This window comes from Ursus americanus, chromosome 25 (assembly GCF_024610735.1).
Source record: "Ursus americanus isolate L20-20 chromosome 25, mUrsAme1.1.p, whole genome shotgun sequence".
NCBI lineage: Eukaryota > Metazoa > Chordata > Mammalia > Carnivora > Ursidae > Ursus > Ursus americanus.
In genome coordinates this window covers 9,557,343-9,573,596 of record NC_142151.1, presented here as the reverse complement: position 1 = coordinate 9,573,596, position 16,254 = coordinate 9,557,343, and the positions used below count along the sequence as shown (strand labels likewise).

General features: G+C 41.2%; 1 protein-coding gene across 1 annotated transcript; it reads right to left on the bottom strand.

Annotated features, from left to right (window-relative positions):
* Positions 1–700: 700 nt before the first annotated feature.
* On the bottom strand, positions 701–8,819 carry C3AR1 (complement C3a receptor 1). Its single transcript, XM_045781325.2, has 2 exons — positions 8,529–8,819; positions 701–4,288 (listed from the first exon to the last, which is right to left on the bottom strand). The coding sequence occupies exon 2, from the start codon at positions 4,276–4,278 to the stop codon at positions 2,824–2,826; it is 1,455 nt and encodes a 484-aa protein (XP_045637281.1). The 5' UTR covers positions 4,279–4,288; positions 8,529–8,819; the 3' UTR covers positions 701–2,823.
* Positions 8,820–16,254: the final 7,435 nt, after the last annotated feature.

The following is a 16,254-nucleotide window of genomic DNA, read 5'->3' as shown; positions in this document are numbered from 1 at the left end:
CTCACATTTCTTTTTGCCAGGGTAGGGAGGCAGAAAAGGGGAAGCATTTGTCTTCCACTGGTCTTGTACCCCTTCCCTGCCTCCCACCCCTGGGTCCCATTAGTTGATCTTAAAATTGTTTTATAAGATTGCTGGGAAAGCAGAATTAAAAAACATGCGTTTTACATTGCCTTTTTCCCCAATGCTATTAAATATAGTGAAATGTTGGGAGAGGCAGTCACCCCTTGAAGCTTGGTGTGTGGACTAGGCCACCTTGCCTGTGTTCTGGCATATTTCAAAGACTGGAGGTACTACAGTTTCGGGAGGAGCTGGATCTCCATCTGGGACTTCCTGTAAATACAGGTACTTACCAGAATTTTCCATAAGAAATGAGGGAATTCCAATTGTAGAATTTTTTTCATAATACATTTCCCGGGGATGGAACTCTCAAAGAGAATCCAGAAGTAACAACTATCGAGTCTTTCAAACTCTGCCATTCACCCTAATATCCTGTACACTAAATGCAGGAGTTTGGGGCTTACACCCAGGGTCTTGTGAGATATGTTGGGACTTCCAGGAGCCTAGCTAATTGCCATTTTAGCATTTTAGCAAGCCTCCCGCCGCCCACTATGAGATTAACTTGCTGTGTGTGTAGAGATTATGATGTATTCTGAGTGTCAAACAATTAAGAGGATCCATGAATTTCAGTCTTGCAAGGAACCACAAGCAAGAAAGCGTTTATTCATATCAAATATATAAGCAGATGACATTGGAAGGTGGCACTGTAAATCTTACATCACGTCAGACATTGTTACCTCACAATTGAAAGACTTCCCTTGATTTGCAATTTTTCTGTATTAGTACCTTATAACTTATTTGTAGTCTTGAGCCTAACCTCAATCACTGAACAAATAATAGTGCCTTGCACGTCTAAAACATCTCATCTTCTCTTTTTTAAAGATTAAATAATTACATTCCGCTTAGGTGAGGCTATATTGTAGTACAAACCCGAGATTTCAGAAGTTCGACACAATAAAGTTTATATATACAGACAAATGAGACGGTAATAGAGTTAATAATTTTTTTTTAAAGATTTTTTAATTTATTTATTCGACAGAGATAGAGACAGCCAGCGAGAGAGGGAACACAAGCAGAGGGAGTGGGAGAGGAAGAAGCAGGCTCATAGCGGAGGAGCCTGATGTGGGGTTCGATCCCAGAACGCCGGGATCACGCCCTGAGCCAAAGGCAGACGCTCAACTGCTGTGCCACCCAGGCGCCCCAATAATTTTTTTTTTTTAAATGAAAGAAGGATGGAAGGAAAGCTATACGTATGGTTGGAATCCACAGAATAGAAGAAAGTGTGTGGTTATGAGCAAATTGAAGTATGATGATTAATGAATATTAGGATGATGGATAAGCAAAAAAATATGAATGGATAAAATTCATCTTTCAAGACAAGAAGTGATTTTATCATGTGTATGAGAACTAGCTGCATAAGCACACGACTTGTCATGGTAAATATCAGAAGAAATGTCTAAAATTGTTGCAAGTGTTATTTCTGGGAGAGGGGAGTGGGAGGAGGGATTGGTTGGGCAGAGAAGGGCAGGAAACTTCTTATGTCTCATTATAAGCCTTGGGTTCTCTTTAAACTATGTGCATGTATTACTCTGGGAAAGATAAATAAATAGGTTTAAATAAATTATAATACAGATGTTGACCAGATAATGTAGCTGAATCCATAGGGAGTGCCTCTCCAGAATTTTAAAAACCCAGAGAGAAACCTGGTGAATGATACACACGTGCCACCATGCTTTACAAAGTTTGATGGTATTCCTCGAGGGTACTCGGTCATTACGCAGTGGATTCAAAGATTTCTGCTCCATCCTCCCCCCTCTTTCTCTTCTCATTGGAAATGAGTTTCTTAGGGAATATTAGTTTCAAGCAAGAGGAGGGGAGCAATTTGAATCTTATGAAATTAGAGGTTATTAGGTGCACAAAGTGTAATATGGAAGACGAGTTAGAGGCAGGGGAGGAATAAGGGAATAAAGGAGCTTAAGAAAGGGAATTGAAGAGAGATGGTTCTATCAATAGGCAGACTGAGTAAACAAATAGAAAACTCCCCAAACCGCAGCTTACATGCCATTTTATGAGTGAGTTTTCAGATGCCCTAGCAGCCTGGCTTTGCACAGTAGATGCCTATTTAGTTGTAATGATGGAAACCTGAAATTCCCATGTCCTGTATCCAGGAGTATCGCACGTAGCAAGCATCTGATGTTGTCCTCTGTTCCAGACTCAGTCTCATAACTGCTTGTTTTCATAGACTTTTTCTTTTTGCACCTTCTTTTCATTGAAAAACATCATCACCACCACCACAGCAAAGCCATAAAGAAATGATCATGTTTCACTCAGGTAAGACTAGATGAAATGGTTTTAAATTGAATCTGGGAGGGGATTTGGACAAAACTAAAGAAAAAATTTCGTGATGGAAAAATCATTTTAAAACAGACTAGGTTCTCAATGATCTCATTGGCTTAGTTTGGGATAGAAATAGACTAATTTTTACAATGATTCTCTAATTTAGCATTCATTAGAAACGAGAGTTTGTTAAAATACTTGCTGGGCCCCAACCCCAGAGATTCTGATTCAGCAAGTTTCTAGGTGATTCTAACAAGTTACCAGGTGATGCTGATGCCCCTAGTCTGAGGACCATACTCTGAGAACCTATGGATTGATTCTCTGATGGTTTCTGAAATCCCCTGCTCACAATACCCCTCGTTGTTTTAGAAACCTGTTGCACTGGGTGAATACCCAAGAATCTCTGCTTGGCTCGTCTGCTCCATATCTTCACACGGTCGTACTGATGCTGTTTCTTTCCAAAAAGACTTTGCTTTGGGGACAGCTGGTAGACTGTGTGAGGTCCTCACTGAAAGCTGCCTCCAGAATGCCCTTCACGGACTGCTTTGCTTTCTTCCTGAAATCTTTTCCTAGGAGGGCATAGAGGAAGGGATTAAAGCAACTATTGGCAGATGCTAGAGCGATGGACACATGGTCCCAAGACAGCAGAGCTTCTCCAAAGGGAGTTTCTGGGTCATAAAACAATGACAGGACTCCAACAATGTGGTATGGAGCCCAGCAGACACAGAAGACAACCACCACAGCCATAGCCACTCGCAAGGTTTTGATCCGAGTCTTGGTGAAGCGGCCCCGTCGCATCCGGAAGATAATGAGGCCATAACAGCTCACCATGACAATAAAGGGCAGAAGGAAACCCACCACTAGTCTAGTGATGGTTATTGCCATCAGGGGTGTTAGTACTTGATTGTCATATGAAAATTGGCCTAAATCATCATCCTGGAAATCTTGGGATAGCTCATATGCGTATAAGGAATTGCTGGAAATACCAGAGTAAAGCTCTAAATCAGTAGAGAGAAAAGTCTCAGAGTTATCTGGTGGGTCAGTTCTGTGATCTTCAGTGGGAAACCCATTGGAGATTAGAGATGAGACCTCATCAGCAGGTTTAAATAAATTATAATACAGATGTTGACCAGATAATGTAGCTGAATCCATAGGGAGTGCCTCTCCAGAAGGTCTTTGAAATGTTTGAGAATAGAGGATAGTGGTGGCTGTCCAAGGAAGATCATTTGTTTGTAAAGAGAAAGACTCTAATCTATCATCTATTTCTCCAGGCAGCTGCACCATGGAGTTGTCAAGAGACCCATTTTCCAGTAGATCCATGGTGAAGTCTGAATAATCTAATGAGCTGTAGAGACCAAAATTGTAGCCACACATGTTATGGTTGTCTACCGCGAATGTCTCCCGGTACATGAACACAGGTATACACATTACAAAAGCCACCACCCATATACATCCACAGATAGCGAAGGCTGTCCCCACATTGCGGTGGTTCTGGCACCAGATTGGCTTGAGGACCAAAAGGCAACGATCCAGGCTAATGGCAGTCAGCAGGAAGACGCTGGCAAACATGTTGAGGACGATGATGGAGGGGATGAGCTTGCATAAGAGCCAGCCATAGGGCCAGTGTCCTTGGAGAGCCAAGTGGGCCAGCGAGAAGGGCAAGGAGAGGCAGCAGAGGAAGTCCGCCAGCGTGAGATGGAGAAACCAAACCGTGTTCACCGTCCGCTGCATCTTTAGGCCAGCCACCCACAGCACTAGCCCGTTGCCCGGCAAGCCCAATAAGAAGGTGAGGCTGAGAATGACCATGGAGAGAATGACTTGGGGTTCATACCAGGGCTGTGAGGGTAGGTCCGTTGAATTGTTATCTGCAGAGAAAGGCTCCATTGCTAAGCTTCTATAAAAATATAAACAAAAATATTAAAAGTATCTTTTTTTTTTTAAAGCATATCCTTAGAATTATAACCCTCCCGCATAATGCTGTGGAACTATAAAGGCTCTCGCTCTGTTTTAGTTTTTATTCCTTGACTTTACACTGGACCGCACAAAACATTGTGTGATCATTAAAATCTACCGTATCAACTTAAATGTGTATAGAAATCATAATTTCATTTGGAAGTCCCTATCAGCGCACATTTCTCCTCTTTCTTGCACTCCAATTTCTCATTCTGGCCTGGTTCCTTTCCTCACCTGGTGTTCCCTATTAAAAACAGATAAGCTATATGGACAAACAATAACTTCTAGACCAGAGGTTCCCAGCTTTAGATCCACGAAAGGGCTTTATGAGCTCCAGCACCACCTCAAACAGTCTGTAAGATTTGAAGTTTACATATTCTCATTTCTATGAGGGCAGAAGATCCAGCCCCTCCCCCCCCCCCAGATTTTCAGATGACTCACTACCACAAAAAAAGGTGCTGTAGACTCAGTTATGCCTTTATTTTTTTTGAGAAAAGATTTTATTTATTTATTTGAAAGAGACAGAGATAGCAAGAGAGAGCATGAGTGAGGAGGAGAGGGCGAAGCAGGGAGCAGGGAGCCCGATGCAGGACTCCATCCCAGGACCCCAGGATCATGACCTGAGGCAAAGGCAGACACTTAACCGACTGAGCCATCCAAGCACCCCTCAGTTATGTCTTAAATTTTTTTATTTTTAAGACTTTTAATTTATTCATTTGAGAAAGAGAGCAAGAGAGAGAACAGGAGTAGGAGCGGGGAGGAGGGAGGGGCAGAAGGAGAAGAAGACTCGCCGCTGAGCAGGGAGCCCCCATGTGGGGCTCGATTCCAGGATCCAGAGATCATGACATGAGTCGAAGGCAGACACTTAACCAACTGAGCCACCCAGACGGCCCCAGTTATATCTTTAGATACAACCTCATCTTTTCCTTTTGCTTTCAAATTTCTCAAGAGTTGTTTCTCTCTCTGCATTGATTCCCTCACCACCCATCATTTCTTTGTTTGTTTGTTTTTTTAATGTTATTCATGAATATATACACATATATTCATATATATACATGTGTGTATATATATATATACATATTTTTCTTAATCAAAATTTAACAGAATTCCATTATTCTGTGCCTATTTAAAATTCTTTAATTATGGTAAAATACACATAACACAAAATTTACTGTTCTAAAAATTTTTTAGGTATAAAGTTCAGCAGTGTTAAGTAAATTCACATTATTGTACAATTCCCCACAACTTTTTCATCTTGTAAAACTGAAACTCTAATGCTATTAGACAACAGCTCCCCACTTCCCTCTTCCCCCAGCCCCTGGCAAACCATCATGCTACTTTCTGTTACTATGTATTTGATTACTCTGGACATCTCATATAAATGGAATCATACAGCATTTGTCTTCTGGTGTCTGGCTTATTTCATTCAGCTTAATGTTCTCAAGGCTCATCCATGTGGTAGCATATGTCAGAATTTCTTTCCTTTTTAAGGCTACATAATATTCCATTGTATGTAAGCACTGCATTTTGTTTATCCACTTATCTCTTGATGGACATCTGAATTGTTTTCATCTTTTAGCTCTTGTGAATAATGCTGCTATGAACTGGCGTGCATATGCCAGTTCAAAGCCACTGCTTTCCTTTCTCATCTAGTCTCCACATTATGCGGTAAGATTTTACCTTAAGGAATACTCAGTCTTCATCTAGTTTTTTCCCAACCGTCCCCAAAACATCTTCTATAGCGGATTTATCCACAGTGATAGCCAATCTAGGATCACACTCTGCATCGGGATGTTATGTTCCTTACGTCTCTTTTTTAAGCATAGTTTCTCTTTTTCAAAGGTGCTAGCTTGTTTTAGAGTCTGTTCTCACCACTCACTTTTTACCCTTTGTAATTTGCAATTTTTTAACCCCTTGGAATTTGTCTTCTACCCCATCACTGGGCTAAAATTACCTCTAACTAACAATTCCAAACATCCTTTTCTCTGTCTTCGACTACCACTCCATTCTCTTGGCCTTTGTGCCATTACCCTCACCTAATTCTGAAGACTCCTGGAAATGCAACCTAGCTTATAGCTTTCTTGAACAACTTACTATTCAGGCTAATGCTGTTTACTTCTGTCTGCAATTACGTCCTTCACCTTAACCTCCTTTGTCCTGCATCCTTAATCTCTACCTATTGAAATCCTAGCCATTCTTCAAAACAAGCTCAAATATTATTCTTCCTTGAAACCTCTTAGAGTCTAATAACTAATCCGAAATGAGTTCTTCAGCTTCTTAAATTTGTGTGTGTGTGTGTGTGTGTGTGTGTGTGTGTGTGTACTTTGATTCTCCTTTCATATTCTCTATGCAGTGATGCATTTTGTCTTGTATTATAATTATTATCATGGCTGTCTTATCTATTATTCTGGTCTTCAAATTCATGACGGTAAAAATGAGTCTTGTTCTTAAGTGCTTATTCTACTGAAGTTAGCACAATGCTTTATACGACATAAAGATCAAAGATTACTTCAGTGGATGAATGTTCATTTTGGGGGTTTACTTTTTCTTTTTCAACGAGATTTAAAATTCTTATTCTTATCCATAACCCACTAAAGATGCTGTCTCTTCCAACTTCCTTTTTGTTTTTCAGTTTCCAGTTCTTACTGGTTATAATAGCATTTTGTTTTTCCTTTCATAGAGTCCCAAAATATTTTCGTGACTTGGAATTAGTTCTGCTGAGCTAACCAAATGCTGTCATAGGGTCGTACATGATTAGCAGAAGTTAAAATAACTGAATCAACAAAATAATAAAAAAGAAGAAGTGGTTCTCATTCTCCCTCTCTGTAGCCTTATTCACTCAAATATTCAAGTCGTATCAGGATCCCTTCTTTTCTTATTGTGCACGGCAGCTACCCTGATCCACTGTCCTGCTCCAATATGCGTATTCATGCGGAGATCCATAAAATATTGAGAGAAGGATAGAATCAGGGAGGGTAGGACCGAAAGGAAACATAGCAATTATTTTTCCTTGTCTCTAGTTTTATTTTTCAGTTTTTGACATGGAAACTCAGCAAATCAGGGGACTGTCACATATTCACAACTAGGAGGGTTCTAAGATCTTAAGCCCAATGTCCGTCATGCCAATACTCTTTCTATTACAAAGAACCACAGAACTAAAAAGGCTTTGGTATTGTTGATAAAGAGAAAGGTACCGAGAGCTGCACAAACTGAAGTAATAAGGATTGAAAAGAGGGGTTCCTGGGTGGCTCAGTCTGTTAAGCCACTGACTCTTGATTTTGGCTCAGGTCATGATTTTAGGGTGGTGATTCGAGCCCCGCATTGGGCTCTGTGCTCAGCACAGAGTCTGCTGGAGATTCTCTCCCTGTGCCCCTGCCCACCTCTCTTGTGCTCTCTCCCCCTCTGTCTCTAAAATAAATAGATAAATCTTAAAAAAAAAAGATTGAAAAGAGCAAAATTCCAATATAAATAGAGTCATCGGTGTGAGCTATACTTTAAATATCACATATCATCTGTCTTAAAATGAAAGTATGTATGAATCAGTCTTAAAAGTCTTTCAGAATGAACAAGATCACTTTTTACATTTCTCCAAGTGTTTTGGCTGAAAGGCGTTTCTACATTTAAGATTGGTAGAACTCTTTCTCCTTCCCTCTCTCCTCCTTTCTTTCTTTCTTTCTTTCTTAGTTTTCAATACTAAATTGACCAAAAGTAGTTAAAAGGATAAAGAAAATCCTGAAACTAAAATTCAATTATAACGGGAAAAGAAAGTACATTCCAGAATCAAATACTAATGATAAGGTGACAGAGTCGATAACAATAAGGAATAAGCAAAAGAATAAAAGAAAAAAGAGGAAAATTGAATGAGAAAAAAAATATAAAAGGCAACTGATTTGAAAAACAAAACTGTTATGAAAAGCTGGACTTAAAGTTCAGAAAGAGAAACATAGCCAATCTAAGAAAAAAAATGGCATGAAAATTCACTATTAATTCTAGAACAAAAAGAAGAAGAATGAAGATAAATAGAATGTGGGATATTTAGAAAAAGAAAAGTGGATGTGGGGAAAAACAAAAGAAATAAAAGTTGGGGAAGAAATGGGGGGAAGAGAAAATGATGACCTCAAACCATTGTTGGTAATTAGCAGAGGAAACACGAGTCATCAGGTGAATGTAGATTTTCTTACCAAAAACCTGAGACAGTAGCTGAAGGCCTCAGCACCGGTCTGGAGGTCCCCACAAATCCTGTGTGGTTCTCACACTTACGCACAATCAAGTTATGAAGTATGTTTAGGAAATTTTTCCTCTTCCCTCTCTCCGTTTCTGATGATGACAGATGAAACTCCACACTTTTGACTACTATCTGACTTCACAGGATGAGTTTTGAAATCAGTCACTCCTCAATGTCTCAGATAAGAAAAGTAAGAAAAGCAGAAGTGGGAGGGCATAATTCTCGGATGTTTTCTGCAGGACACAGAATACAGCTAAAGAGAGAGTACTTCTGTACCCAAGCTTCTCACTTTATAGGCTTTTGCTTGCGTTTTAGAAATGCACACGAATGACCCTGCGCTCTGTGAGGGCGGAGGTGCGGAGTGGTTGGGACGCACGACCCGCAGGATCCCACGTAAGAATCTCAAGTCGCATCTCTCGAGTGCTGACTACGTGTAAAGAAACATGCCACACCACAATCAGGTTAATTAAGCTATGTTCTAATATCGAGAGATTCACAATCTAGTAGGAGTATGCACCCATACACACACACACACACACAACCCCTATAATACAACCCAGACTATAATGGCAGAAGTACCAATAGAAGTAAATAGTAGAACGTAACAGGGAAGGCTACATGTAGCCGGGGGCAAACTAGGAAAGTCTTAAGGTAAAAGTAAGATCTGGGCAGGTCCTTAAAGACTTTTTTTTAAGACTTTAACATTTTTAAAATATTTTTATTTATTTATTTATTTACTTATTTTAATTATTTTTTAAAAAAGATTTTATTTATTTATTTGCCAGAAAGAGAGAATGTGAGAGAGCACAGGCAGGGGAAGCAGCAGGCACAGGGAGAGGGAGACACAGGACTCAATCCCCGCACACTGGGATCATGACAGGAGCCGAAGACAGATGTTTAACGACTGAGTCACCCAGGCGCCCCTTTTAAAAAAGATTTTATTTATTTATTTTATTGGAGACAGAGAGAGAGAGAGAGAGAGCTTGAGCAGGGGGAGGGGCGGAGGGAGAGAGAGAATCCCAAGCAGACTCCATGCTCAGTGCAGAGTCTGACAGGGGTCTCAATCTCATGACCCTGAGATCTTGACCTGAGCCAAAACCAAGAGTTGGATGCTTAAACAACTGAGCCACCCAGGCACCCCTTGGGCAGGACCTTAAAGACTTCTAGAGACAGGAGAAGCTGACATGCTGTTTAGAGTGTTTAAGTGGAACAAAATGAGGGCCAGGTGGGTGGGAGAGAGAATGCGTCAGGTATTGGGGGTGGGAAGAACAGTCAATCAGATTGTTCCATCAGGAAGCAATGTAGAAGATTGAAGCAATGTTTGCTGCTTAAACTACACATCTTAACGAATTCTCACAGTATTCTTTTACACATATGTATATGAAATAAAATTCACTTCGGTCAAATGTATTTGAACACTGTTGCCTGGGGTAAACGCTTCAGTCCGTATTAATCAACTTATTGTCCAAACAATATCTGCTCCTCCTCTTGTTTGCAGAGAAATCACTGTGAAACATTTCTTTCTTTTTTTTTCTTTTTAAAGATTTTATTTATTTATTCGACAGAGACAGCCAGTGAGAGAGGGAACACAAGCAGGGGGAGTGGGAGAGGAAGGAGCAGGCTCATAGCGGAGGAGCCTGATGTGGGGCTTGATCCCATAATGCCGGGATCATGCCCTGAGCTGAAGGCAGACGCTTAACCGCTGTGCCACCCAGGCGCACCTGGCTCCTGTCTTTTTAAAGATTATAAAGCAAATAAAACCAGTTAGAGAACTTCCAGTTGTGATCCTTAGATTTCAGATCAGGAAGAAAATTACTGAAAACATCTTGTAAACAGTGCTCCTGCTTCTGGATGACTTCTGTCCCTTCTTATAAAGTACTAGCTGTTTTGTGGTGTAATGTTGAAAATTTGGGGAGATTTATGTGGTTATCTTCTGCTTTGTTCTTCTTTTTCTTTAACATTTTGTTCATTTGAGAGATCGAGAGAGAGAGCACAAGTAGGAGAAGGGACAGGGGGTGAGGGACAAGCAGACTCCCCGCTGAGCGCGGAGCCCAACACAGGGCTGGACACGGGGCTTGATTTCAGGACCCTGAGATCATGACCTGAGCTGGAATAAAGACTCGGATGCTTAACAGACTGAACCACCCAGGTGCCCCATGTTTTGTTCCTTTTGAATATCTAATTATAAATGTCAAAGCAGAGATTAGATGCTCCAGAAAGAATGAAATTTTGAATATATATTACAAAGGCAGTCATACTAAAACCTTTTATGAGCTACTGAATAATTCTACATTTTCAGTGATGGCAATTTGTATTCACCTGGCCAAATTAAAAACTTTGGAACCAGAATCTCTAGCCTGTTTTGTCTGAGAGAATTAAAAATAAATATACAACAAAGTTTCTGCCCTTAAGAACTTTGAGGAAAGCTGAATTTAAATCCCAGCTCTGCCACTTCATTGTGTGACTGTACAGAAATTATTTAAATTCTGTGTTTTCATATCCTCACCTACAAAATGGAGATTGTGTCAGATTTTATCTATTGAACTTCAGCCCATTCCCATCCTTCCTTATTATCTCTCAATCAGAAGCCTGGGCAGCACATTTCCTAGACCTTCTCTCCAGTGGAATTCTAAGTAGGCTCTACCAGACGGGCATGCTCATGTGCTATTGGACGGTGGAAAGTAGGGGGAACTATTGCATTTGATTCTGGAACTTAGTTTGTTCACAATGATTGCAAATCTATTTTATTTTTTTATTTAATTTATGTATTAAAAAATCGCTAAACCCAGTGTGGGGCTTGAACTCACAACCAGGAGATCAAGGGCTGCATGCTCCACTGACTGAGGCAGCCAGGTACCCAGGATTGCAAATCTGTTTTACTTTATTTTATTTATTTATTTATTTTTAAATTTTATTTATTTATTTGACAGAGAGAGAGACAGCCAGCGAGAGAGGGAACAGAAGCAGGGGGAGTGGGAGAGGAACAAGCAGGCTCCCAGTGGAGAAGCCCGATGCGGGGCTCGATCCCAGAATGCCGGGATCACGCCCTGAGCCAAAGGCAGACGCTTAATGACTGAGCCACCCAGGCGCCCCTATTTATTTATTTATTTTTGAGAGAGAGCGAGTGTGTGTACACGTGTAAGTGGGGGTTGGGGGGCAGGGGGAGAGGGAGAGAGAATCTTAAGCAGACTCCACACCCAGCACAGAGTCTGTCATGGATTTGATCTCACGCACTGAGATCATGACCTGAGCTGAAATCAAGTCAGCCACTTAACCGACTGAGCCACCAGGTGCCCCGTAAATCTATTTTAAAGTAAAAAGAACAAAAACTGTAAAATAAACTAAACATTAAAATTATATATATATATATAACTATATTATACACAGACACACAGACACACAGACACACACACACACACAGAAAGAGATTGATTGAAAGGGGAATCCTTTAGCTTCTGGCTCCTGTAGCAGAAGACAACTGTGGTGACTCCTGCGAAAGAGATGGGATGTGTGGCCGAGGCAGCTGCTGGCCCCTGTGGGCTCTAGCAGGATTACTGGTTCTAGCAGCAGCCGCAAGCCTGTGAATTCCTAGGTGCCTGCGAGGCAGCAGCAAGAGCCCTCAGCCTCAAAGACAAGTGCATACTTGCCCATTCTAGATGACACGCTTCTCCAATTCTAGGCAAGCAGTCTCCTGCAGTTATATTGTGCCCTCCCCTTTTATTCCTCTAGCCCTTCCAACACTTTTGCAACCAAGTGCTTATATTAAATACCCTGCTTGATGTACCTACAGTGGTTTCTATTTTTTGGGCTGGGCAATGACTGATTTAGGGGAATATTCACAGTGCCCTGTAGGATTGTTAGGAGTTAATGAATACATGCCAAGAGTGTTGGCACGTAAGGACTCAATAAACGTTAGCAATTATTATGCCAAAGAATTACGTGGCTTCCAGTTTTGCCTATTATATCACAGCCATTCTCCCATCTTGAACATTGAACGAATAACTTACAGAATGTTCTTTTCCCATTGTTAAGTCATGTCCTTTCTGTCAAATCCAATCCTAACCTGTGGCCCTCAAGGAATATAGATTAGATGTACTCCCTCCTTCCTCTAGCATAACTGCCTAATTATGCGCATAGTTACAGTAGAACCAGGAAGGAATACAAACTGAAGAACAAAGTCACCCAGGAAGGAAAGCAATTCAGTTGAACAGTAAGTAAAACAAAGCAAAAAACTGCTAATCCCATCAAAATGGCAAATATCTGATGCACGTACGCCCGGATCTTGAAAGAAGTCAGTCAGATTTGCCATGATGAATCACTCACATCTGAGCGGTTTAAAGAAAATTAGATGTTTCTTCTATTGATTTCTTGGTTATTATTTTTCTATTATAGTACATACATAGGATAGGCAAGGGAGGGGGATTGAAGGGGAAGGAAACTGAGTCCACGCACATTTTTTATGAACACGCTTTGGGGCTTTCATTCCGTGAAACTGAAAGCAGACAAGATGACAAGGCTTCAGTTTGTGCTTATCTAATCTGACGAGAAGCCACGGGAACGTTTTTTGGTGGGGCAGGATTCCGAACTATTGAGGAACAGATAGCTCTTGCAAGTGTAAGTCTACATAATTTCTGAGTAAATTTCGGTGGATTTTGTAGGTTAACCATTCTATTTGTGCGTTATTTAGAAAATGGTGATGGGCATTAAGGAGGGCACGTGATGTGATGAGCGCTGGGTGTTATACACAACTAATGAATCATGGAACACTACGTCAAAAACTAATGATGTACTGTATGTTGGCTAAGTGAACATAATAATTAAAAAAAAAAAAAGGAAATGTCTTCTCCATGTCTTTTCTTCTTACTCTTTCCTTCCCCATTTCATTTTCACTGTAAGGCAACAGAAGGTGGTACTACTGTGTTGGGAAACCACCCAGTGTTCCCCTCCGGTAGGGAAAAAAACCAAACCAAACCACTTCTCCCTCTTCTGTATATCTCCTTCATACAGCTGAGAGTTCACTTCCGACACTCCTGGTCATCACACCTGTGGGTTGTTGTTGGTTTTTTTTTCTTCCCGCATCAAACAATTCTGTGAGACTAGCTGGTGTCAATTTAACTCGATTCCACACTATCTCCATGGAGATAGTGTTTCATCCCACAGATTAAGGGCCAAGTCCCAGAGGATTGTTCTTCACTTCAGGTGCTATTGGCAAGTGGTTGGTCCCCAGGTTACTCACAACTTCTGTGCCTCATGGCTACGAGCTCTTCGAGTCTCATACTTTTGGGATTTTTATGGCGTTTTCCACACAAAGGTGTGATCCATTATTAACTCCTTTTCCCATTCTTCTAGCTTCTCAAGAGAATGGGGGATGGGGCTGAAAATTTCAAGCTTCGAAGCGTGACTTTGTCTTTCCAGAACCCTCATCCAGGAGCCAGCTGGGAGCCTCCCCAGAGCTGCTCATAAGACAAAATTCACTCCTGTCTCCGAGGAGATTGCAAGAGTTTCAGGACCGCTGTGTCAGGAATCCAGTTCAAGGACCAAATATATAGAACAAATGCTCCTAATACTCTTATCACTTAGGAATTTACGAGGGTTTTAGGAGCTCTGTGTAAAGAACTGGGACATAGGTCAAGATACATACTTCTTATCATAAGTCACAATATCGTACATGGCCCTTTCAGATGAAACGTTCCTTATATATTTGCCCCATTTGCCAGCCATTGAGGGAAAAATGGTGTTAGAATGGTAACTCCATTTTAGTTACTATGTTCTCTGTTGTGTAGCTCCTGAAATACTGAAAATAAATGTGTCAATGCTTATCTTTATCTAAAAGAACATAATTCTTATTTCAAATGTAAATTAGTATCAATAATAGTAATAATTTATACACTGAGAACTTATCTACCAGACACCACGCTAAGCACTTCATTGGTTGTGTGTTATTTAGCACTCCCAACTCCCCAGTGACAAGATAGGTACTAATATTAGTATCTCATTGTCAAAAAGGACACTGAGTTGCAAAGGGGCTAATGAGTTATCCACGTTCACACCACTACGTAAATGGCAGAATTAGAACCAGACAGCTGGCCTCCGGAGCTTATCTTCTTAGACAACTTGTTCCCGCACGAAGGCTCTATTCTCTCGGTATTCGTCGTAGTTTGTGCTGCATAAAGTCACCAGGAACACTGAATTGGCAGGTACTGAACCATTGCTGCTAGGGGAGCCACAGATTTAGGTTCTGCCATTTGGTCATAGCATTTTGGTTAACTGATCACTCTACAGTTGACTCTTGAACCACATGGGAGTGAGGAGTGCCGACCCTCCACACAGTCGCAAATTCACATACAACATTCGGTTCCCCCTGACCTTAACGCTGAACGGTCTACCGGTGACCAGAAGCCTTACCAGTAATAGTTGGTTAACACACATTTTGTATGTTATATGTATTATATGCTGTATTCTTACAATAAAGTGAGCTAGAGAAAAGTAAATGTTATTAAGAAAACCTAAGGATGGGGCGGCGCCTGGGTGGCTCAGTCGTTAAGCGTCTGCCTTCGGCTCAGGTCATGATCCCAGGGTCCTGGGATGGAGCCCTGCGTTGGCCTCCCTGCTCAGTGGGAAGCCTGCTTCTCTCTCTCCCACTCCCCCTGCTGGTGTTCCCTCTCTCTGTGTCTCTCTCTGTCCAATAAATAAATAAAATCTTAAAAAAAAAGAAAAAAGAAAAAGAGAACCCAAGGATTGGGTGCCTGGATGGCTCGGTTGGTTAAGTGTCTGCCTTTGGCTCAGGTCATGATGCTGGAATCCCAGGATTGAGCCCCACGTCGGGCTCCCTGCTCAGTGGGGAGCCTGCTTCTCCCTCTCCCTCTGCTGCTCCCCCTGCTCCTTCTCTCTCTCTCTCTCTCTCGCTCACTCTCTCTTTCTCAAATAAATAAAATCTTGAAAAAAAAGAAAATCATAAGGATGAGAAAATAAATGTATAGTACTGTACTGTATTTATTAAAAAAACCCAAAGCCACTATAAGTTGACCTGAGCAGTTCAAACCCATGTTGTTCAAGGGTCAACTGTATAAACTTGTTTTATATGTATTTCTGTTTAAAGATACCTTATTTAATGTACATTGTTGATTAATTAACACTGAGTTCTCTGCCAGCAGCACTATAACTGATGCCTGAATGAAATTTATCTAACACACGTATTTTCTTTATAAGGCACATCACAGACTTCTTATACTTAGGAACATAACACAGCACTTCTGCACTATGCTTTGGGGCCATTTTATTTTATTTTAATTTTTTTAAAAGATTTTATTTATTTATTTTTGGGAGAGAGAGAGATCTCATGAGGAGGGGCAGAGGGAGAAGAAGACTCCCCACTGAGTAGGGAGCCCAATGCAGGACTCGATCCCAGAACCCTGGGATCAAGACCTGAGCTGAAGGCAGACATTTAACCAACCGAGCCACCCAGGCGCCCTGCTTGGGAGCCATTTTAAACAAAATCAGCAAGAAAAAGCATAAAAATACAAAATCTTGGCACTGCATAGACTGCAAAGGGCAGTTGTTTAAAATATGAGAGGTGAGGGGCGCCTGGGTGGCTCAGTCAGTTAAGTGTCTGCCTTCGGCTCAGGTTATGATCTCAGGGTCGTGGGATTGAGCCCCACACTGGGCCCCCGGCTGGGAGCCTG

Coding starts and splice junctions, on each gene's coding strand:
- C3AR1 (XM_045781325.2), bottom strand. CDS start 4,278: ATGGAGCCTTTCTCTGCAGATAACAATTCAACGGACCTACCCTCACAG.